The sequence below is a fragment of the Ranitomeya variabilis genome, chromosome 1 (assembly GCF_051348905.1).
Source record: "Ranitomeya variabilis isolate aRanVar5 chromosome 1, aRanVar5.hap1, whole genome shotgun sequence".
NCBI lineage: Eukaryota > Metazoa > Chordata > Amphibia > Anura > Dendrobatidae > Ranitomeya > Ranitomeya variabilis.
Window position 1 is genome coordinate 355,084,884 of NC_135232.1, and position 26,095 is coordinate 355,110,978.

Below are 26,095 nucleotides of genomic sequence, written 5' to 3' on the forward strand. Positions count from 1 at the left end.
TAACAGTTGTTCTTTCCCTTGGCGCTAGTTGTTGAAGCCTTCCCTCAAACGTAAACAATTGTATATAACACAGCGTGGCGGTCTAGCCCCGATATAACACAGCGTGGCGGTCTAGCCCCGATATAACACAGCGTGGCGGTCTAGCCCCGATATAACACAGCGTGGCGGTCTAGCCCCGATATAACACAGCGTGGCGGTCTAGCCCCGATATAACACAGCGTGGCGGTCTAGCCCCGATATAACACAGCGTGGCGGTCTAGCCCCGATATAACACAGCGTGGCGGTCTAGCCCCGATATAACACAGCGTGGCGGTCTAGCCCCGATATAACACAGCGTGGCGGTCTAGCCCCGATATAACACAGCGTGGCGGTCTAGCCCCGATATAACACAGCGTGGCGGTCTAGCCCCGATATAACACAGCGTGGCGGTCTAGCCCCGATATAACACAGCGTGGCGGTCTAGCCCCGATATAACACAGCGTGGCGGTCTAGCCCCGATATAACACAGCGTGGCGGTCTAGCCCCTGATATAACACAGCGTGGCGGTCTAGCCCCTGATATAACACAGCGTGGCGGTCTAGCCCCGATATAACACAGCGTGGCGGTCTAGCCCCGATATAACACAGCGTGGCGGTCTAGCCCCGATATAACACAGCGTGGCGGTCTAGCCCCGATATAACACAGCGTGGCGGTCTAGCCCCTGATATAACACAGCGTGGCGGTCTAGCCCCGATATAACACAGCGTGGCGGTCTAGCCCCGATATAACACAGCGTGGTGGTCTAGCCCCTGATATAACACAGCGTGGCGGTCTAGCCCCGATATAACACAGCGTGGCGGTCTAGCCCGATATAACACAGCATGGCGGTCTAGCCCCGATATAACACAGCATGGCGGTCTAGCCCCGATATAACACAGCATGGCGGTCTAGCCCGATATAACACAGCATGGCGGTCTAGCCCCGATATAACACAGCATGGCGGTCTAGCCCCGATATAACACAGCATGGCGGTCTAGCCCGATATAACACAGCATGGCGGTCTAGCCCCTGATATAACACAGCATGGCGGTCTAGCCCCTGATATAACACAGCATGGCGGTCTCGCCCCGATATAACACAGCATGGCGGTCTAGCCCCTGATATAACACAGCATGGCGGTCTCACCCCTGATATAACAGCATGGCGGTCTTGCCCCAATATAACACAGCATGGCGGTCTAGCCCCAATATAACACAGCATGGCGGTCTAGCCCCAATATAACACAGCATGGCGGTCTATCCCTACATTATTAATAAGACAACAGTAGAAGCCGATTTCCCATTTGCAGCATGTGTCCCATCCTGGAGGCCGTGGACACTGGGGGATGACCCGTCACTACAAAGAGCCAGAGGATTTTTCCCCATCTGTACAAAGTTCAACAGTCGCCGCCATAAGACGCTGTAAAACAAGGAGGAAATGAGGAACCGTCACACTGAGCAGTGCGCACTACGCGGCCATAATTCCGGAGCTGCACAGGCAATGAGCAGTTACCAGAGGCTTCACAAAGATGGCCGCCTATCTGGAGACATCACTCCTTTGTCAGTGCTGACGACATGACAGCCACCGTCCTGCACCGCATGATGCTTGTTTTTCCGGTTTGTAACATTCCCAGGAATGTGGTCATCAGATGGCGTCTGCTAGTGACCGGGCGCCGGGCTCGGGCTGATAGCGCTAAAGGCTCCAGTGCGAAACATGGCTGCCGTGCAGCCCGGGGGTAGGTACCGTACCGTGCATGTTACCCCCTTACTGCTACGCTCTATGGAATGCCCTGCTGTGGTTACAGCTCCGAACAGCAGGGGGCGCTGCCACATGGACTACACCACTACAGTGCAGGTGGCAGACACTGGGGACCCTCGTCTAATATAATATCCTGTAGTGAGCAGAGTGAGGCCTGGGGGCTTTTTGGAGCGAAACTCATTGGTTTCATCTCCTGTGGCTGTCCAAAGGAACAGATTGAGGGTAGGATCCAAGTGGCAGGCTTGACAGTCCCCAGCGTCAGGCATCACAGTCACAAAGTGTCAGGCATCAGTCACAAGAGGCATGCATTACAGTCACAAGGGGCATGCATGTCAGGCATCACAGTCACAAGGGGCATGCATGTCAGGCATCACAAGCGTCAGGCATCACAGTCACAAGGGGCAGGCATCACAGTTACAAGAGGCATGCATGTCAGGCATCACAGTTACAAGAGGCATGCATGTCAGGCATCACAGTCACAAGAGGCACGCATGTCAGGCATCACAGTCACAAGAGGCATGCATGTCAGGCATCACAGTCACAAGGGGCAGGCATCACAGTTACAAGAGGCATGCATGTCAGGCATCACAGTCACAAGAGGCACGCATGTCAGGCATCACAGTCACAAGAGGCACGCATGTCAGGCATCACAAGCGTCAGGCATCACAGTCACAAGAGGCATGCATGTCAGGCATCACAAGCGTCAGGCATCACAGTCACAAGAGGCATACATGTCAGGCATCACAGTTACAAGAGACATGTATGATAGGCATCACAGTCACAAGAGGCATGTATGATAGGCATCACAGTCAAAAGAGGCACGCATGTCAGGCATCACAAGCGTCAGGCATCACAGTCACAAGAGGCATGTATGATAGGCATCACAGTCACAAGAGGAAGGCATCACGGTCACGAGGTGTGCATGTCAGGCATCACAGTCACGAGGCATGCATGACAGGCATCATAGTCACAATAGGCATGCATGACAGACATCACAGTCACAAGAGGCATGCATGACAGGCTTCACAGTTACAAGAGTCATGCATGTCAGGCATCACAGTCACAAGAGACATGCATGTCAGGCATCACAGTCACAAGAGGCATGCATGTCAGGCATCACAGTCACAAGAGGCATGCATGTCAGGTATCACAGTTACAAGAGGCATGCATGTCAGGCATCACAGTCACAAGAGGCATGCATGTCAGGTATCACAGTCACAAGAGGCATGCATGTCAGGCGTCACAGTTATAAGAGGCATGCATGACAGACATCACAGTCACAAGAGGCAGGCATGACAGGCGTCACAGTTACAAGAGGCATGCATGACAGACATCACAGTCACAAGAGGCATGCATGTCGGGCATCACAGTCACAAGAGGCATGCATGTCAGGTATCAGTTACAAGAGGCATGCATGTCAGGCATCACAGTCACAAGAGGCATGCATGTCAGGCATCACAGTCCCAAGAGGCATGCATGTCAGGTATCACAGTTACAAGAGGCATGCATGTCAGGCATCACAGTCACAAGAGGCATGCATGTCAGGTATCACAGTCACAAGAGGCATGCATGTCAGGTGTCACAGTTACAAGAGGCATGCATGACAGACATCACAGTCACAAGAGGCAGGCATGACGGGCGTCACAGTTACAAGAGGCATGCATGTCAGGCATCACAGTTACAAGAGGCATGCATGTCAGGCATCACAGTCACAAGAGGCATGCATGTCAGGTATCAGTTACAAGAGGAATGCATGTCAGGCATCACAGTCACAAGAGGCATGCATGTCAGGCATCACAGTCACAAGAGGCATGCATGTCAGGTATCACAGTCACAAGAGGCATGCATGTCAGGCATCACAGTCACAAGAGGCATGCATGTCAGGCATCACAAGCGTCAGGCATCACAGTCACAAGAGGCATACATGTCAGGCATCACAGTTGCAAGAGGCATGCATGACAGGCATCACAGTCACAAGAGGCAGGCATGATAGGCGTCACAGTCACAAGAGGCATGCATGTCAGGCGTCACAGTTACAAGAGGCATGCATGTCAGGCATCACAGTCACAAGAGGCATGCATGATAGGCGTCACAGTTACAAGAGGCATGCATGTCAGGTATCACAGTCACAAGAGGCATGCATAACAGACATCACAGTTACAAGAGGCATGCATGACAGACATCACAGTCACAAGAGGCAGGCATGACAGGCGTCACAGTCACAAGAGGCATGCATGACAGACATCACAGTCACAAGAGGCATGCATGTCAGGCATCACAGTTACAAGAGGCATGCATGTCAGGCATCACAGTTACAAGAGGCAGGCATGACAGGCGTCACAGTCACAAGAGGCATGCATGTCAGGTATCACAGTCACAAGAGGCATGCATGTCAGGTATCACAGTCACAAGAGGCATGCATGATAGGCGTCACAGTCACAAGAGGCATGCATGACAGACATCACAGTTACAAGAGGCAGGCATGACAGGCGTCACAGTCACAAGAGGCATGCATGTCAGGTATCACAGTCACAAGAGGCATGCATGTCAGGTATCACAGTCACAAGAGGCATGCATGATAGGCGTCACAGTCACAAGAGGCATGCATGACAGACATCACAGTCACAAGAGGCATGCATGTCAGGCGTCACAGTTACAAGAGGCATGTATGTCAGGCATCACAGTTACAAGAGGCATGCATGTCGGGCATCACAGTCACAAGAGGCATGCATGTCAGGTATCACAGTCACAAGAGGCATGCATGATAGGCGTCACAGTCACAAGAGGCATGCATGACAGACATCACAGTCACAAGAGGCAGGCATGACAGGCGTCACAGTTACAAGAGGCATGCATGACAGACATCACAGTCACAAGAGGCAGGCATGACAGGTGTCTCAGTTACAAGAGGCATGCATGACAGACATCACAGTCACAAGAGGCATGCATGACAGGCATCACAGTCACAAGAGGCATGCATGACAGACATCATAGTTACAAGAGGCATGCATGACAGGCATCACAGTCACAAGAGGCATGCATGTCAGGTATCACAGTCACAAGAGGCATGCATGACAGGCATCACAGTCACAAGAGGCATGCATGACAGGTGTCACAGTTACAAGAGGCATGCATGACAGGCATCACAGTTACAAGAGGCATGCATGACAGACATCACAGTTACAAGAGGCATGCATGTCAGGCATCACAGTCACAAGAGGCAGGCATGTCAGGCATCACAGTTACAAGAGGCATGCATGACAGGCATCAAAGTCACAAGAGGCATGCATGTCAGGTATCACAGTTACAAGAGGCATGCATGTCAGGCATCACAGTCACAAGAGGCATGCATGTCAGGCATCACAGTCACAAGAGGCATGCATGTCAGGCATCACAAGCGTCAGGCATCACAGTCACAAGCGGCATGCATGACACATCACAGTTACAAGAGGCATGCATGTCAGGCATCACAGTCACAAGAGGCATGCATGTCAGGCATCACAAGCGTCAGGCATCACAGTCACAAGCTGCATGCATGACACATCACAGTTACAAGAGGCATGCATGTCAGGCATCACAGTTACAAGAGGCATGCATGTCAGGCATCACAGTCACAAGAGGCATGCATGACAGACATCACAGTTACAAGAGGCATGCATGTCAGGCATCACAGTTACAAGAGGCATGCATGTCAGGCATCACAGTCACAAGAGGCATGCATGACAGACATCACAGTTACATGAGGCATGCATGTCAGGCATCACAGTTACAAGAGGCATGCATGTCAGGTATCACAGTTACAAGAGGCATGCATGTCAGGTATCACAGTTACAAGAGGCATGCATGTCAGGTATCACAGTCACAAGAGGCATGCATGTCAGGTATCACAGTTACAAGAGGCATGCATGTCAGGCATCACAGTCACAAGAGGCAGGCATGTCAGGCATCACAGTCACAAGAGGCATGCATGTCAGGTATCACAGTTACAAGAGGCATGCATGTCAGGCATCACAGTCACAAGAGGCACGCATGTCAGGTATCACAGTCACAAGAGGCATGCATGTCAGGTATCACAGTTACAAGAGGCATGCATGTCAGGTATCACAGTCACAAGAGGCATGCATGTCAGGTATCACAGTTACAAGAGGCATGCATGTCAGGCATCACAGTCACAAGAGGCACGCATGTCAGGTATCACAGTCACAAGAGGCATGCATGTCAGGTATCACAGTTACAAGAGGCATGCATGTCAGGTATCACAGTCACAAGAGGCATGGATGTCAGGCATCACAGTCACAAGAGGCATGCATAACAGGCATCACAGTTACAAGAGGCATGCATGATAGGCATCACAGTCACAAGAGGCATGCATGACAGGCGTCAGGCATCACAGTCACAAGAGGCATGCATGACAGGCATCACAGTCACAAGAGGCATGCATGTCAGGCATCACAGTCACAAGAGGCATGCATGTCAGGCCTCACAGTCACAAGAGGCATGCATGACAGGCGTCAGGCATCACAGTCACAAGAGGCATGCATGACAGGCGTCTCAGTTACAAGAGGCATGCATGTCAGGCATCACAGTCACAAGAGGCAGGCATGTCAGGCATCACAGTTACAAGAGGCATGCATGTCAGGTATCACAGTTACAAGAGGCATGCATGACAGACATCACAGTCACAAGAGGCATGCATGTCAGGTATCACAGTTACAAGAGGCATGCATGTCAGGCATCACAGTCACAAGAGGCATGCATGTCAGGCATCACAGTCACAAGAGGCAGGCATGTCAGGCATCACAGTTACAAGAGGCATGCATGTCAGGTATCACAGTTACAAGAGGCATGCATGTCAGGTATCACAGTTACAAGAGGCATGCATGACAGACATCACAGTCACAAGAGGCATGCATGTCACGTATCACAGTCACAAGAGGCATGCATGTCACGTATCACAGTTACAAGAGGCATGCATGTCAGGCATCACAGTCACAAGAGGCATGCATGTCAGGCATCACAGTCACAAGAGGCATGCATGATAGGCGTCACAGTCACAAGAGGCATGCATGACAGACATCACAGTCACAAGAGGCACGCATGTCAGGCATCACAGTCACAAGAGGCATGCATGACAGGCATCACAGTCACAAGAGGCATGCATGTCAGGCATCACAGTCACAAGAGGCATGCATGTCAGGCATCACAGTCACAAGAGGCATGCATGACAGGCATCACAGTCACAAGAGGCATGCATGACAGGCATCACAGTCACAAGAGGCATGCATGACAGGCATCACAGTCACAAGAGGCATGCATGACAGGCATCACAGTCACAAGAGGCATGCATGTCAGGCATCACAGTCACAAGAGGCATGCATGTCAGGCATCACAAGCGTCAGGCATCACAGTCACAAGCGGCATGCATGACACATCACAGTCACAAGAGGCATGCATGTCAGGCATCACAGTCACAAGAGGCATGCATGTCAGGCATCACAAGCGTCAGGCATCACAGTCACAAGCGGCATGCATGACACATCACAGTTACAAGAGGCATGCATGTCAGGCATCACAGTTACAAGAGGCATGCATGTCAGGCATCACAGTCACAAGAGGCATGCATGTCTGGCATCACAGTCACAAGAGGCAGGCATGACAGGCGTCACAGTTACAAGAGGCATGCATGACAGACATCACAGTTACAAGAGGCATGCATGTCAGGCATCACAGTCACAAGGGGCAGGCATCACAGTTACAAGAGGCATGTCAGGCATCACAGTTACAAGAGGCATGCATGTCAGGCATCACAGTCACAAGAGGCACGCATGTCAGGCATCACAGTCACAAGAGGCATGCATGTCAGGCATCACAGTCACAAGGGGCAGGCATCACAGTTACAAGAGGCATGCATGTCAGGCATCACAGTCACAAGAGGCACGCATGTCAGGCATCACAGTCACAAGGGGCAGGCATCACAGTTACAAGAGGCATGCATGTCAGGCATCACAGTCACAAGAGGCACGCATGTCAGGCATCACAGTCACAAGAGGCACGCATGTCAGGCATCACAAGCGTCAGGCGTCACAGTCACAAGAGGCATGCATGTCAGGCATCACAAGCGTCAGGCATCACAGTCACAAGAGGCATACATGTCAGGCATCACAGTTACAAGAGACATGTATGATAGGCATCACAGTCACAAGAGGCATGTATGATAGGCATCACAGTCACAAGAGGCACGCATGTCAGGCATCACAAGCGTCAGGCATCACAGTCACAAGAGGCATGTATGATAGGCATCACAGTCACAAGAGGAAGGCATCACAGTCACAAGAGGTGTGCATGTCAGGCATCACAGTCACGAGGCATGCATGACAGGCATCACAGTCACAATAGGCATGCATGACAGACATCACAGTCACAAGAGGCATGCATGACAGGCTTCACAGTTACAAGAGTCATGCATGTCAGGCATCACAGTCACAAGAGGCATGCATGTCAGGCATCACAGTCACAAGAGGCATGCACGTCAGGCATCACAGTCACAAGAGGCATGCATGTCAGGTATCAGTTACAAGAGGCATGCATGTCAGGCATCACAGTCACAAGAGGCATGCATGTCAGGCATCACAGTCACAAGAGGCATGCATGTCAGGTATCACAGTTACAAGAGGCATGCATGTCAGGCATCACAGTCACAAGAGGCATGCATGTCAGGCATCACAGTCACAAGAGGCATGCATGTCAGGTATCACAGTTACAAGAGGCATGCATGTCAGGTATCACAGTCACAAGAGGCATGCATGTCAGGCGTCACAGTTATAAGAGGCATGCATGACAGACATCACAGTCACAAGAGGCAGGCATGACAGGCGTCACAGTTACAAGAGGCATGCATGACAGACATCACAGTTACAAGAGGCATGCATGTCAGGCATCACAGTCACAAGAGGCATGCATGTCTGGCATCACAGTCACAAGCGGCATGCATGACACATCACAGTTACAAGAGGCATGCATGTCAGGCATCACAGTTACAAGAGGCATGCATGTCAGGCGTCACAGTTACAAGAGGCATGCATGTCAGGCATCACAGTCACAAGAGGCATGCATGTCTGGCATCACAGTCACAAGCGGCATGCATGACACATCACAGTTACAAGAGGCATGCATGTCAGGCATCACAGTCACAAGGGGCAGGCATCACAGTTACAAGAGGCATGCATGTCAGGCATCACAGTTACAAGAGGCATGCATGTCAGGCATCACAGTCACAAGAGGCACGCATGTCAGGCATCACAGTCACAAGAGGCATGCATGTCAGGCATCACAGTCACAAGGGGCAGGCATCACAGTTACAAGAGGCATGCATGTCAGGCATCACAGTCACAAGAGGCACGCATGTCAGGCATCACAGTCACAAGGGGCAGGCATCACAGTTACAAGAGGCATGCATGTCAGGCATCACAGTCACAAGAGGCACGCATGTCAGGCATCACAGTCACAAGAGGCACGCATGTCAGGCATCACAAGCGTCAGGCGTCACAGTCACAAGAGGCATGCATGTCAGGCATCACAAGCGTCAGGCATCACAGTCACAAGAGGCATACATGTCAGGCATCACAGTTACAAGAGACATGTATGATAGGCATCACAGTCACAAGAGGCATGTATGATAGGCATCACAGTCACAAGAGGCACGCATGTCAGGCATCACAAGCGTCAGGCATCACAGTCACAAGAGGCATGTATGATAGGCATCACAGTCACAAGAGGAAGGCATCACAGTCACAAGAGGTGTGCATGTCAGGCATCACAGTCACGAGGCATGCATGACAGGCATCACAGTCACAATAGGCATGCATGACAGACATCACAGTCACAAGAGGCATGCATGACAGGCTTCACAGTTACAAGAGTCATGCATGTCAGGCATCACAGTCACAAGAGGCATGCATGTCAGGCATCACAGTCACAAGAGGCATGCACGTCAGGCATCACAGTCACAAGAGGCATGCATGTCAGGTATCAGTTACAAGAGGCATGCATGTCAGGCATCACAGTTACAAGAGGCATGCATGTCAGGCATCACAGTCACAAGAGGCATGCATGTCAGGCATCACAGTCACAAGAGGCATGCATGTCAGGTATCACAGTTACAAGAGGCATGCATGTCAGGCATCACAGTCACAAGAGGCATGCATGTCAGGCATCACAGTCACAAGAGGCATGCATGTCAGGTATCACAGTTACAAGAGGCATGCATGTCAGGTATCACAGTCACAAGAGGCATGCATGTCAGGCGTCACAGTTATAAGAGGCATGCATGACAGACATCACAGTCACAAGAGGCAGGCATGACAGGCGTCACAGTTACAAGAGGCATGCATGACAGACATCACAGTTACAAGAGGCATGCATGTCAGGCATCACAGTCACAAGAGGCATGCATGTCAGGTATCAGTTACAAGAGGCATGCATGTCAGGCATCACAGTCACAAGAGGCATGCATTTCAGGCATCACAGTCACAAGAGGCATGCATGTCAGGTATCACAGTTACAAGAGGCATGCATGTCAGGCATCACAGTCACAAGAGGCATGCATGTCAGGTATCACAGTCACAAGAGGCATACATGTCAGGCATCACAGTTACAAGAGACATGTATGATAGGCATCACAGTCACAAAAGGCATGTATGATAGGCATCACAGTCACAAGAGGCACGCATGTCAGGCATCACAAGCGTCAGGCATCACAGTCACAAGAGGCATGTATGATAGGCATCACAGTCACAAGAGGAAGGCATCACAGTCACAAGAGGTGTGCATGTCAGGCATCACAGTCACGAGGCATGCATGACAGGCATCACAGTCACAATAGGCATGCATGACAGACATCACAGTCACAAGATGCATGCATGACAGGCTTCACAGTTACAAGAGTCATGCATGTCAGGCATCACAGTCACAAGAGGCATGCATGTCAGGCATCACAGTCACAAGAGGCATGCACGTCAGGCATCACAGTCACAAGAGGCATGCATGTCAGGTATCCGTTACAAGAGGCATGCATGTCAGGCATCACAGTCACAAGAGGCATGCATGTCAGGCATCACAGTCACAAGAGGCATGCATGTCAGGTATCACAGTTACAAGAGGCATGCATGTCAGGCATCACAGTCACAAGAGGCATGCATGTCAGGCATCACAGTCACAAGAGGCATGCATGTCAGGTATCACAGTTACAAGAGGCATGCATGTCAGGTATCACAGTCACAAGAGGCATGCATGTCAGGCGTCACAGTTATAAGAGGCATGCATGACAGACATCACAGTCACAAGAGGCAGGCATGACAGGCGTCACAGTTACAAGAGGCATGCATGACAGACATCACAGTTACAAGAGGCATGCATGTCAGGCATCACAGTCACAAGAGGCATGCATGTCAGGTATCAGTTACAAGAGGCATGCATGTCAGGCATCACAGTCACAAGAGGCATGCATTTCAGGCATCACAGTCACAAGAGGCATGCATGTCAGGTATCACAGTTACAAGAGGCATGCATGTCAGGCATCACAGTCACAAGAGGCATGCATGTCAGGTATCACAGTCACAAGAGGCATACATGTCAGGCATCACAGTTACAAGAGACATGTATGATAGGCATCACAGTCACAAAAGGCATGTATGATAGGCATCACAGTCACAAGAGGCACGCATGTCAGGCATCACAAGCGTCAGGCATCACAGTCACAAGAGGCATGTATGATAGGCATCACAGTCACAAGAGGAAGGCATCACAGTCACAAGAGGTGTGCATGTCAGGCATCACAGTCACGAGGCATGCATGACAGGCATCACAGTCACAATAGGCATGCATGACAGACATCACAGTCACAAGAGGCATGCATGACAGGCTTCACAGTTACAAGAGTCATGCATGTCAGGCATCACAGTCACAAGAGGCATGCATGTCAGGCATCACAGTCACAAGAGGCATGCACGTCAGGCATCACAGTCACAAGAGGCATGCATGTCAGGTATCAGTTACAAGAGGCATGCATGTCAGGCATCACAGTCACAAGAGGCATGCATGTCAGGCATCACAGTCACAAGAGGCATGCATGTCAGGCATCACAGTCACAAGAGGCATGCATGTCAGGTATCACAGTCACGAGAGGCATGCATGTCAGGCGTCACAGTTATAAGAGGCATGCATGACAGACATCACAGTCACAAGAGGCAGGCATGACAGGCGTCACAGTTACAAGAGGCATGCATGACAGACATCACAGTTACAAGAGGCATGCATGTCAGGCATCACAGTCACAAGAGGCATGCATGTCAGGTATCAGTTACAAGAGGCATGCATGTCAGGCATCACAGTCACAAGAGGCATGCATGTCAGGCATCACAGTCACAAGAGGCATGCATGTCAGGTATCACAGTTACAAGAGGCATGCATGTCAGGCATCACAGTCACAAGAGGCATGCATGTCAGGTATCACAGTCACAAGAGGCATGCATGTCAGGCGTCACAGTTACAAGAGGCATGCATGACAGACATCACAGTCACAAGAGGGAGGCATGACGGGCGTCACAGTTACAAGAGGCATGCATGTCAGGCATCACAGTCACAAGAGGCATGCATGTCAGGTATCAGTTACAAGAGGCATGCATGTCAGGTATCAGTTACAAGAGGCATGCATGTCAGGCATCACAGTCACAAGAGGCATGCATGTCAGGCATCAGAGTCACAAGAGGCATGCATGTCAGGTATCACAGTCACAAGAGGCATGCATGTCAGGCATCACAGTCACAAGAGGCATGCATGTCAGGCATCACAAGCGTCAGGCATCACAGTCACAAGAGGCATACATGTCAGGCATCACAGTTGCAAGAGGCATGCATGACAGGCATCACAGTCACAAGAGGCATGCATGATAGGCGTCACAGTCACAAGAGGCATGCATGATAGGCGTCACAGTCACAAGAGGCATGCATGTCAGGCATCACAGTTAGAAGAGGCATGCATGTCTGGTATCACAGTCACAAGAGGCATGCATGACAGACATCACAGTCACAAGAGGCAGGCATGACAAGCGTCACAGTCACAAGAGGCATGCATGACAGACATCACAGTTACAAGAGGCATGCATGTCAGGCGTCACAGTTACAAGAGGCATGCATGTCAGGAGTCACAGTTACAAGAGGCATGCATGACAGACATCACAGTCACAAGAGGCATGCATGACAGACATCATAGTTACAAGAGGCATGCATGTCAGGTATCACAGTCACAAGAGGCATGCATGATAGGCGTCACAGTCACAAGAGGCATGCATGACAGACATCACAGTCACAAGAGGCAGGCATGACAGGCATCACAGTTACAAGAGGCATGCATGACAGACATCACAGTCACAAGAGGCATGCATGTCAGGCATCACAGTTACAAGAGGCATGCATGTCAGGTATCACAGTTACAAGAGGCATGCATGTCAGGTATCACAGTTACAAGAGGCATGCATGTCAGGTATCACAGTCACAAGAGGCATGCATGTCAGGTATCACAGTTACAAGAGGCATGCTTGTCAGGCATTACAGTCACAAGAGGCATGCATGTCAGGCATCACAGTCACAAGAGGCATGCATGTCAGGCATCACAAGCGTCAGGCATCACAGTCACAAGCGGCATGCATGACACATCACAGTTACAAGAGGCATGCATGTCAGGCATCACAGTCACAAGAGGCATGCATGTCAGGCATCACAGTCATAAGAGGCATGCATGACAGACATCACAGTTACAAGAGGCATGCATGTCAGGCATCACAGTTACAAGAGGCATGCATGTCAGGCGTCACAGTTACAAGAGGCATGCATGTCAGGCATCACAAGCGTCAGGCATCACTGTCACAAGCAGCATGCATGACACATCACAGTTACAAGAGGCATGCATGACAGACATCACAGTTACAAGAGGCATGCATGTCAGGCATCACAGTTACAAGAGGCATGCATGTCAGGCATCACAGTCACAAGAGGCATGCATGACAGACATCACAGTTACAAGAGGCATGCATGTCAGGCATCACAGTTACAAGAGGCATGCATGTCAGGTATCACAGTTACAAGAGGCATGCATGTCAGGTATCACAGTTACAAGAGGCATGCATGTCAGGTATCACAGTCACAAGAGGCATGCATGTCAGGTATCACAGTTACAAGAGGCATGCATGTCAGGCATCACAGTCACAAGAGGCACGCATGTCAGGTATCACAGTCACAAGAGGCATGCATGTCAGGTATCACAGTTACAAGAGGCATGCATGTCAGGTATCACAGTCACAAGAGGCATGCATGTCAGGTATCACAGTTACAAGAGGCATGCATGTCAGGCATCACAGTCACAAGAGGCACGCATGTCAGGTATCACAGTCACAAGAGGCATGCATGTCAGGTATCACAATTACAAGAGGCATGCATGTTAGGTTTCACAGTCACAAGAGGCATGGATGTCAGGCATCACAGTCACAAGAGGCACGCATAACAGGCATCACAGTTACAAGAGGCATGCATGATAGGCATCACAGTCACAAGAGGCATGCATGACAGGCGTCAGGCATCACAGTCACAAGAGGCATGCATGACAGGCGTCACAGTTACAAGAGGCATGCATGTCAGGCATCACAGTCACAAGAGGCATGCATGACAGGCATCACAGTCACAAGAGGCATGCATGTCAGGTATCACAGTCACAAGAGGCAGGCATGACAGGCATCACAGTCACAAGAGGCAGGCATGTCAGGCATCACAGTTACAAGAGGCATGCATGTCAGGCATCACAGTCACAAGAGGCATGCATGTCAGGTATCACAGTCACAAGAGGCAGGCATGTCAGGTATCACAGTCACAAGAGGCAGGCATGACAGGCATCACAGTCACAAGAGGCATGCATGTCAGGTATCACAGTTACAAGAGGCATGCATGACAGACATCACAGTCACAAGAGGCATGCATGTCAGGTATCACAGTCACAAGAGGCAGGCATGACAGGCATCACAGTCACAAGAGGCAGGCATGTCAGGCATCACAGTCACAAGAGGCATGCATGTCAGGCGTCACAGTTACAAGAGGCATGCATGTCAGGCATCACAGTTACAAGAGGCATGCATGACAGGCATCACAGTCACAAGAGGCATGCATGACAGGCATCACAGTCACAAGAGGCATGCATGTCAGGCATCACAGTCACAAGAGGCATGCATGTCAGGCATCACAAGCGTCAGGCATCACAGTCACAAGCGGCATGCATGACACATCACAGTTACAAGAGGCATGCATGTCAGGCATCACAGTCACAAGAGGCATGGATGTCAGGCATAACAAGCGTCAGGCATCACAGTCACAAGCGGCATGCATGACACATCACAGTTACAAGAGGCATGCATGTCAGGCATCACACTTACAAGAGGCATGCATGTCAGGCGTCACAGTTACAAGAGGCATGCATGTCAGGCATCACAGTCACAAGAGGCATGCATGTCTGGCATCACAGTCACAAGCGGCATGCATGACACATCACAGTTACAAGAGGCATGCATGTCAGGCATCACAGTCACAAGGGGCAGGCATCACAGTTACAAGAGGCATGCATGTCAGGCATCACAGTTACAAGAGGCATGCATGTCAGGCATCACAGTCACAAGAGGCACGCATGTCAGGCATCACAGTCACAAGAGGCATGCATGTCAGGCATCACAGTCACAAGGGGCAGGCATCACAGTTACAAGAGGCATGCATGTCAGGCATCACAGTCACAAGAGGCACGCATGTCAGGCATCACAGTCACAAGGGGCAGGCATCACAGTTACAAGAGGCATGCATGTCAGGCATCACAGTCACAAGAGGCACGCATGTCAGGCATCACAGTCACAAGAGGCACGCATGTCAGGCATCACAAGCGTCAGGCGTCACAGTCACAAGAGGCATGCATGTCAGGCATCACAAGCGTCAGGCATCACAGTCACAAGAGGCATACATGTCAGGCATCACAGTTACAAGAGACATGTATGATAGGCATCACAGTCACAAGAGGCATGTATGATAGGCATCACAGTCACAAGAGGCACGCATGTCAGGCATCACAAGCGTCAGGCATCACAGTCACAAGAGGCATGTATGATAGGCATCACAGTCACAAGAGGAAGGCATCACAGTCACAAGAGGTGTGCATGTCAGGCATCACAGTCACGAGGCATGCATGACAGGCATCACAGTCACAATAGGCATGCATGACAGACATCACAGTCACAAGAGGCATGCATGACAGGCTTCACAGTTACAAGAGTCATGCATGTCAGGCATCACAGTCACAAGAGGCATGCATGTCAGGCATCACAGTCACAAGAGGCATGCACGTCAGGCATCACAGTCACAAGAGGCATGCATGTCAGGTATCAGTTACAAGAGGCATGCATGTCAGGCATCACAGTTACAAGAGGCATGCATGTCAGGCATCACAGTCACAAGAGGCATGCATGTCAGGCATCACAGTCACAAGAGGCATGCATGTCAGGTATCACAGTTACAAGAGGTATGCATGTCAGGCATCACAGTCACAAGAGGCATGCATGTCAGGCATCACAGTCACAAGAGGCATGCATGTCAGGTATCACAGTTACAAGAGGCATGCATGTCAGGTATCACAGTCACAAGAGGCATGCATGTCAGGCGTCACAGTTATAAGAGGCATGCATGACAGACATCACAGTCACAAGAGGCAGGCATGACAGGCGTCACAGTTACAAGAGGCATGCATGACAGACATCACAGTTACAAGAGGCATGCATGTCAGGCATCACAGTCACAAGAGGCATGCATGTCAGGTATCAGTTACAAGAGGCATGCATGTCAGGCATCACAGTCACAAGAGGCATGCATTTCAGGCATCACAGTCACAAGAGGCATGCATGTCAGGTATCACAGTTACAAGAGGCATGCATGTCAGGCATCACAGTCACAAGAGGCATGCATGTCAGGTATCACAGTCACAAGAGGCATACATGTCAGGCATCACAGTTACAAGAGACATGTATGATAGGCATCACAGTCACAAAAGGCATGTATGATAGGCATCACAGTCACAAGAGGCACGCATGTCAGGCATCACAAGCGTCAGGCATCACAGTCACAAGAGGCATGTATGATAGGCATCACAGTCACAAGAGGAAGGCATCACAGTCACAAGAGGTGTGCATGTCAGGCATCACAGTCACGAGGCATGCATGACAGGCATCACAGTCACAATAGGCATGCATGACAGACATCACAGTCACAAGAGGCATGCATGACAGGCTTCACAGTTACAAGAGTCATGCATGTCAGGCATCACAGTCACAAGAGGCATGCATGTCAGGCATCACAGTCACAAGAGGCATGCACGTCAGGCATCACAGTCACAAGAGGCATGCATGTCAGGTATCACAGTTACAAGAGGCATGCATGTCAGGTATCACAGTTACAAGACGCATGCATGTCAGGTATCAGTTACAAGAGGCATGCATGTCAGGCATCACAGTCACAAGAGGCATGCATGTCAGGCATCACAGTCACAAGAGGCATGCATGTCAGGTATCACAGTTACAAGAGGCATGCATGTCAGGCATCACAGTCACAAGAGGCATGCATGTCAGGCATCACAGTCACAAGAGGCATGCATGTCAGGTATCACAGTTACAAGAGGCATGCATGTCAGGTATCACAGTCACGAGAGGCATGCATGTCAGGCGTCACAGTTATAAGAGGCATGCATGACAGACATCACAGTCACAAGAGGCAGGCATGACAGGCGTCACAGTTACAAGAGGCATGCATGACAGACATCACAGTTACAAGAGGCATGCATGTCAGGCATCACAGTCACAAGAGGCATGCATGTCAGGTATCAGTTACAAGAGGCATGCATGTCAGGCATCACAGTCACAAGAGGCATGCATGTCAGGCATCACAGTCACAAGAGGCATGCATGTCAGGTATCACAGTTACAAGAGGCATGCATGTCAGGCATCACAGTCACAAGAGGCATGCATGTCAGGTATCACAGTCACAAGAGGCATGCATGTCAGGCGTCACAGTTACAAGAGGCATGCATGACAGACATCACAGTCACAAGAGGCAGGCATGACGGGCGTCACAGTTACAAGAGGCATGCATGTCAGGCATCACAGTCACAAGAGGCATGCATGTCAGGTATCAGTTACAAGAGGCATGCATGTCAGGTATCAGTTACAAGAGGCATGCATGTCAGGCATCACAGTCACAAGAGGCATGCATGTCAGGCATCAGAGTCACAAGAGGCATGCATGTCAGGTATCACAGTCACAAGAGGCATGCATGTCAGGCATCACAGTCACAAGAGGCATGCATGTCAGGCATCACAAGCGTCAGGCATCACAGTCACAAGAGGCATACATGTCAGGCATCACAGTTGCAAGAGGCATGCATGACAGGCATCACAGTCACAAGAGGCAGGCATGATAGGCGTCACAGTCACAAGAGGCATGCATGTCAGGCATCACAGTTAGAAGAGGCATGCATGTCTGGTATCACAGTCACAAGAGGCATGCATGACAGACATCACAGTCACAAGAGGCAGGCATGACAAGCGTCACAGTCACAAGAGGCATGCATGACAGACATCACAGTTACAAGAGGCATGCATGTCAGGCGTCACAGTTACAAGAGGCATGCATGTCAGGAGTCACAGTTACAAGAGGCATGCATGACAGACATCACAGTCACAAGAGGCATGCATGACAGACATCATAGTTACAAGAGGCATGCATGTCAGGTATCACAGTCACAAGAGGCATGCATGATAGGCGTCACAGTCACAAGAGGCATGCATGTCAGGCGTCACAGTTACAAGAGGCATGCATGACAGACATCACAGTCACAAGAGGCAGGCATGACAGGCATCACAGTTACAAGAGGCATGCATGACAGACATCACAGTCACAAGAGGCATGCATGTCAGGCATCACAGTTACAAGAGGCATGCATGTCAGGTATCACAGTTACAAGAGGCATGCATGTCAGGTATCACAGTTACAAGAGGCATGCATGTCAGGTATCACAGTCACAAGAGGCATGCATGTCAGGTATCACAGTTACAAGAGGCATGCTTGTCAGGCATTACAGTCACAAGAGGCATGCATGTCAGGCATCACAGTCACAAGAGGCATGCATGTCAGGCATCACAGTCATAAGAGGCATGCATGACAGACATCACAGTTACAAGAGGCATGCATGTCAGGCATCACAGTTACAAGAGGCATGCATGTCAGGCGTCACAGTTACAAGAGGCATGCATGTCAGGCATCACAAGCGTCAGGCATCACAGTCACAAGCAGCATGCATGACACATCACAGTTACAAGAGGCATGCATGACAGACATCACAGTTACAAGAGGCATGCATGTCAGGCATCACAGTTACAAGAGGCATGCATGTCAGGCATCACAGTCACAAGAGGCATGCATGACAGACATCACAGTTACAAGAGGCATGCATGTCAGGCATCACAGTTACAAGAGGCATGCATGTCAGGTATCACAGTTACAAGAGGCATGCATGTCAGGTATCACAGTTACAAGAGGCATGCATGTCAGGTATCACAGTCACAAGAGGCATGCATGTCAGGTATCACAGTTACAAGAGGCATGCATGTCAGGCATCACAGTCACAAGAGGCACGCATGTCAGGTATCACAGTCACAAGAGGCATGCATGTCAGGTATCACAGTTACAAGAGGCATGCATGTCAGGTATCACAGTCACAAGAGGCATGCATGTCAGGTATCACAGTTACAAGAGGCATGCATGTCAGGCATCACAGTCACAAGAGGCACGCATGTCAGGTATCACAGTCACAAGAGGCATGCATGTCAGGTATCACAGTTACAAGAGGCATGCATGTTAGGTTTCACAGTCACAAGAGGCATGGATGTCAGGCATCACAGTCACAAGAGGCACGCATAACAGGCATCACAGTTACAAGAGGCATGCATGACAGGCGTCAGGCATCACAGTCACAAGAGGCATGCATGACAGGCGTCACAGTTACAAGAGGCATGCATGATAGGCATCACAGTCACAAGAGGCATGCATGACAGGCGTCAGGCATCACAGTCACAAGAGGCATGCATGACAGGCGTCACAGTTACAAGAGGCATGCATGTCAGGCATCACTGTCACAAGAGGCATGCATGACAGGCGTCAGGCATCACAGTCACAAGAGGCATGCATGACAGGCATCACAGTCACAAGAGGCATGCATGTCAGGCATCACTGTCACAAGAGGCATGCATGACAGGCGTCAGGCATCACAGTCACAAGAGGCATGCATGTCAGGCATCACAGTCACAAGAGGCATGCATGTCAGGCATCACAGTCACAAGAGGCATGCATGTCAGGTATCACAGTTACAAGAGGCATGCATGTCAGGTATCACAGTTACAAGAGGCATGCATGACAGACATCACAGTCACAAGAGGCATGCATGTCAGGTATCACAGTCACAAGAGGCAGGCATGACAGGCATCACAGTCACAAGAGGCAGGCATGTCAGGCATCACAGTTACAAGAGGCATGCATGTCAGGCATCACAGTCACAAGAGGCATGCATGTCAGGTATCACAGTCACAAGAGGCAGGCATGTCAGGTATCACAGTCACAAGAGGCAGGCATGACAGGCATCACAGTCACAAGAGGCATGCATGTCAGGTATCACAGTCACAAGAGGCATGCATGTCAGGCATCACAAAATCCAGTAACTTTCCCTATTCACCAATCGTTGATATCTATTAGTATGACTTTTTTCTTTTTTTTTTTTTTATCCCTGCTGGTACTGACGACGAGTGCTGCAGTCTGCCTTTTCCAGACCTGTGATTGCGAGGTGAGCCTGTCCATCATATGGCTCCACTATGGCAGCCTGAGTGGGCTCACACATGGGAGCACCTGGTTCTTTCCATGTTACACACAGACTGTCATAATCTTTCTTGTCATCAGATAACAGTCAAAGCCAGTAGAATGTAAGTCCACAAGGACAGGGTCCTCTCCCCTCTGTATCAGTCTGTCATTGTAAATTTGTGTACTGTATACGATATCTATAACCCTGTATGTAACCCCTTTCTCATGTACAGCACCATGGAATTAATGGTGCTATATAAATAAATAATAATAATAAAGCACAGTGAACTCATATGTGCAGTATTCACACATCATGGATATGGTATGAAATTGCGCCAAAAATGCTGCGGGTTTGTCTCAATTTTGGAAAATTACTGCCAAAAATCATGAATCCAGTCCAACGCTCTAAAAGTGAGGCAGAGCAGATTTGTCAGGAGCCTCTCTATTAACCCTAGTCTCTCCACAGCTCTAGTATTCTGGTGAGCTCAGGGAGGGGTGAGGAAATATTGGTACTGTATCTGTACTGTATCTGTACCATATTACCTGAATGTTATCCATAGGAGAAAAAAAATCTCTTATGCTTCTAATTATGGCTAAACCCCTAAAAATACAGAATATACCACAAGAAAGACAATCTCGTGATCTTATGAATCAGTTAAGCTTTGGTTTTAATCGGCAAAAAAGTGTTCCTTAACAATTTGTAGCTTTGGAGGAAATAGGTTACTAAATGCAACATCTAAAGGAGTTTTCCAGGCTTTTATTGCATTGATGACCTATCTTTAGGATACCCTTAGATTGGTGGAGGACGGAGAGCCGGTGCCCCCAGCGATCAGCTGTTTTCAGCTAGGGTGGCAATATCGAATACACTGTATAGTGGGCAGGATAGCCCTGCGGTGTTGTGACTCCATGTTCAGGACCCTATAAAGAGGAGCACTTGATCATGTGATTGAGACCTTTTGCATAATAGTAATTGGACTGTAAAGTTTTGCCTGTTTGTGTTTGCCTTTTCTAGACGTGGCTTGCATGTCTTCTGAAAGACCTTCACCCACACTGTCTTGGGCTGGCAAAGTAAAGCAATCTCCAAGAAATGTGATCACTTCACCTACCTCAGTAAAAAGTGTCGTCACTGTAGCAAGCAACAGTACGGATCCAAAATTCCAAGGTTACAATAAGGTAAGGCTCGGTACCTGCCACATAAAGCCACATAAAGTTTATTGAGGAGATAGAAAGGATCACACACCTTATGGATAGTGCAAACTAAGAAGTCTTGCTGGCCTATCAGTCATTACCAGGAAACCAGGAATGAATATAATATTTAGTACTTAGTAACAGTATTAAAGTTATTGTAAATCAGAGAACTTGAATAGAATATCTCCAAACATTTCTTAGAGAGTTCTGCCCAAAAACACAAAATCATGCAAAATACACTAAGTAATAGTTATTGCTGCTTGTCTATTTCTATTTAGTGATCTAGGTTGATAGAGGGCAGACCACAAGGAAGCCCTTCTTCCTCTCCTCCCCCAGTAAGCCACCACCTCACCTTCTAGGGCTGCTCTGTTGTATATACCGTATTTTTCACTTTATAAGATGCACCTGATTATTAGACGCACCCCCAAATTTGGTGAAGAAAAAGAGAAAAAAATATTTTTTTATGTTAAACGGGGGTCTGTCTTATAATGCCAGTGTCCGTCTTACAAATCATATGTCCCTCATCCTGGTATCTATATAACCCCCTCCTTGTGCTGGCACATGCCCCCCACCCCCCGTGCTGCTGGCAGGCAAATGCACCCCCTGGTCACTATATTCCTCCTGTGCTGCTGGCAGGCACATGCCCCCCTTGGTCACTATATGCCCCCCTGGGCTGCTCGCAGGCACATGCCCCCTTGGTCACTATATGCCCCCCTGTGCTGCTGGCGGGCACATGCTCCCCCTTGGTCACTATATGCCCCCCTGTGCTGCTGGCAGGCACATGCCCCCCCCTTGGTCACTATATGCCCCCCTGTGCTGCTGGCAGGCACATGCCCCCCCTTGGTCACTATATGCCCCCCTGTGCTGCTGGCAGGCACATGCCCCCCCTTGGTCACTATATGCCCCCCTGTGCTGCGGGCAGGCACATACCCCCCTTGATCACTATATGCTCCCCTGTGCTTCTGGCAGGCATATGCCCCCCATGGGTCACTATATGCCCCCTGTGCTGCTGGCAGGCGCATGCCTTCCTGCCCCCCCCCCCCCCCCCGGGTCACTCTTATATGCTCCTCTGTGCTACTGGCAGGCACATACCCCCTTGGTCACTATATGCTCCCCTGTGCTTCTGGCATGCATATGCCCCCCCTGGGTCACTATATGTTCCCCTGTGCTGCTGGCAGGCATATGCCCCCCCTGGGTCACTATATGCTCCCCTGTGCTTCTGGCAGGCACATGCCCCCCCTGGGTCACTATATGCCCCCCTGTGCTGCTGGCAGGCATATACCCCCCCCTGGGTCACGTCACTATTATATGCAGCCCCCCCCCCCAGGGTCACTCTTATATGCCCCCCGTGCTGCTGGCAGGCACATGCCCCCTGACACCACTCCAGAGCTGCCCCCCTCCTCTACAGCACAGCACACAGATTCAGACACACACAGATAAGACGCACCCCCCCACTTTCCCCCAAAATTTGGGGGAACAAAAGTTCGTCTCATAATCCAAAAAATACGGTAGATATTTTTTTTCTTTAGGTGAGGGAGAGGTGTACTTCAAATTTTCATCCAGATGGTTGGCACTGATAATGGCACCCAATGTCTGGCCACACATTTTCAGGCTGTAAACAGGACCTCTATCTATCTACAATACGTTGGTATTGTTTATGGTCAACAAATGGTAGCCTAGTCTTTGGGTCATCTATGATGGAGATTCCCATGTAGTCATGTAGGAACTGAACCACTTAGGCCCAGTATCCCCTAATCTCCGGCAATCCCATAAAAAGTGAAAACACAAATTTCCTGGGTCTCTGTGACATTTGGGCCACTCATCCAGGAATTCTGGTTGTGTATTCTGGATGTAGTGAGAATACATAATCTTGTAGTACAGCTAGGAGAAACATCTTTAGAGGCTTCCAAGTAATGTAGGTAATCTACAGTGAAGGAAATAAGTATTTGATCCCTTGCTGATTTTGTAAGTTTTCCCCACTAACAAAGACAGGAACAGTCTATAATTTTAAAAGGTATGTTAATTTTAACACTAAGGGATAGAATATGAAAAATAAAATCCAGAAAATCACATTGTATAAATTCTATACATTTATTTGCATCACTCTTGGTGTAAACCCTGAGGCATGCAGCTGAGTAGCTCAGCAGAGGAGGAGGAAGACGAGGAGGTTACGTAGACAGTTATGCAACCACAACAACCAGTGCATCATGAGCCCCAACTCATATAAAACAGTCAAAAGTTCCCAAGTTTAAGATAATCAAACAATTAAAGCAAAAATAATGCGGACCCTGCTCTTCAGAGCTTACAATCTACAATAAGGTGGGGGTGACACAAATTACAGGTGCTGATTTACAATAGAAATAGAAGACTTCCGGCACAAAATTCCTTTTTCAGTAAAAAAAATTATTTCTTTATTTCAACATCTTCAGCGATAAAAAAAACAACATCATGGGGACCCCCCATAGTCCTGAAGCGTTACAGACCCAGTGAAAACAGTCCTTCCTCATAAGCATACAAACATAGTGAACAGTTCCTTATATCTATCACAACAGCACATGTAATGGATTAAAAAGGACTACCTCCTCAATTAACCCCATATCGACCAGAGGGAAATTAGTCCTTCATATACATAAGATCACAATATCATGAAAATGCATTGTATAACAATTCTATACATATTTAACACATGCGTACGTTGTGTGAAGACATTTCATATGAATATGATTAGTTGAAATTAGCAAATTAGCATAGCTGAGCCTATATTCAAACACAAAAAAAAACACATGTTGGAAAAAAAGAGTGATCTTTTTACATGGAATGGTAATGGTACACAAGACATTCACCATATGCACAAAAAACAGTAGGATGTTAGCTGAGTACTACAAAGATACGTCAGAGCAATCTAATAAAAATATAAACGGTCACTTTTATAATTAAGGCCTTCTGGAAAACGTGCGTGCAAAGCCAATGTCCCATATGCCTCCCGACAACGGAGTGCACGTTCCCAGGCACCCCCTCAGATTGATCTAGTTACTCTATCAATTCCTTGAACCTTTAAACTCCACAAATTGCCTTTGTGCGTTTCCAAAAAAGGATTAGATAACCCCGAAATATTTCTACGGCTTGCAGCAGTTCCAGGATTTGCGGCAGTAATGTGCTCGCTTATCCTTTTCTTAAGTCTCCTTGTAGTGCAGCCTATATAATATTTATTGCATGCCACACACGTGGTATTGCAGTTAATATAGGTTTTAATTTTATATTCCTTTAAAGTGATATTGTTAACATATTAATCCGTCCTGTCTATATACTGGCGCAATCCGTAGGTTCTCTCACCACACTTAAAACACCCAGTATATGTTAACGAGGTAGGTTTATGAGAACTGGAAGTATATAACGATGGAGATAAATAATGCCCCAGATTTTTTTGCTTTTCTTGGGACACACCTATATCCTGCTGAAAGAATTTTTGATAAAACAGGATCTTGATATAACATTGGGAAATGCTTGTGTATTAACTTAACAATATCCTTATAATTTGAACTATATGAGGTTGAAAAAGTACAGACATTTATTTTGCTTTTATTACCATTGCCATTGGTTTCAGACAACAGAGAATTTCTAGATCTTATGTCAGCTTTCTTAACAGCTCTATTTATCATCCATTTTTTGTAACCTCTCTTAAAGAGTCTGTTTTTAATTACTTCGCTTTCCTGACTGTATAATGAAGCATTAGAAACATGCTCTCTTGGCACCTAACGGGAGATTTTGTATGGCATGCGGCGGATGGCAACTATCTGCATGCAAAATCGCATTGCCACTTGTTGCCTTTCTGAACAGGGATGTATGGATAACTCCCATGGAGCTATCACCCGTAAGTGTAATATCAAGATACGTAGCAACAGTGCCATGCACCTGATGTGTGAATTTTATATTCATGCTATTATTATTGATATAATCAACAAAGTCAGAAAAAGATGCTGGGGAAGACTCAGCGACAGAGCCGCTCCATATAAGGATAACATCGTCAATAAATCTCCCCCACCATAAGCCCTGTCAATAAAAGGGTTAATTACTGCTTATTATTGCTTGTTTACAATGATGGCACAACCATCTTGAGGAAATAGGGAGTAGAAAAAAGGCTGCATGAGCCTTTTT

The 26,095-nt window shown here is 48.7% G+C and overlaps 1 protein-coding gene across 3 annotated transcripts in view; it reads left to right on the plus strand.

Moving 5' to 3' along the window:
* Positions 1 to 1,473: 1,473 nt before the first annotated feature.
* Positions 1,474 to 26,095, plus strand: part of SECISBP2 (SECIS binding protein 2) — a 58,018-nt gene continuing 33,396 nt past the window's right edge. The window contains exons 1-2 of one of the 3 annotated variants that reach the window (XM_077299845.1): positions 1,474 to 1,753; positions 21,765 to 21,925. In XM_077299845.1, coding sequence (XP_077155960.1) covers positions 1,732 to 1,753; positions 21,765 to 21,925 — 183 coding nt within the window. In that variant the 5' untranslated portion in view covers positions 1,474 to 1,731. Of the gene's footprint in view, positions 1,754 to 20,720; positions 20,739 to 21,764; positions 21,926 to 26,095 lie in introns of those variants that run through there. The other 2 variants (XM_077299852.1, XM_077299849.1) reach the window with 2 other exon arrangements.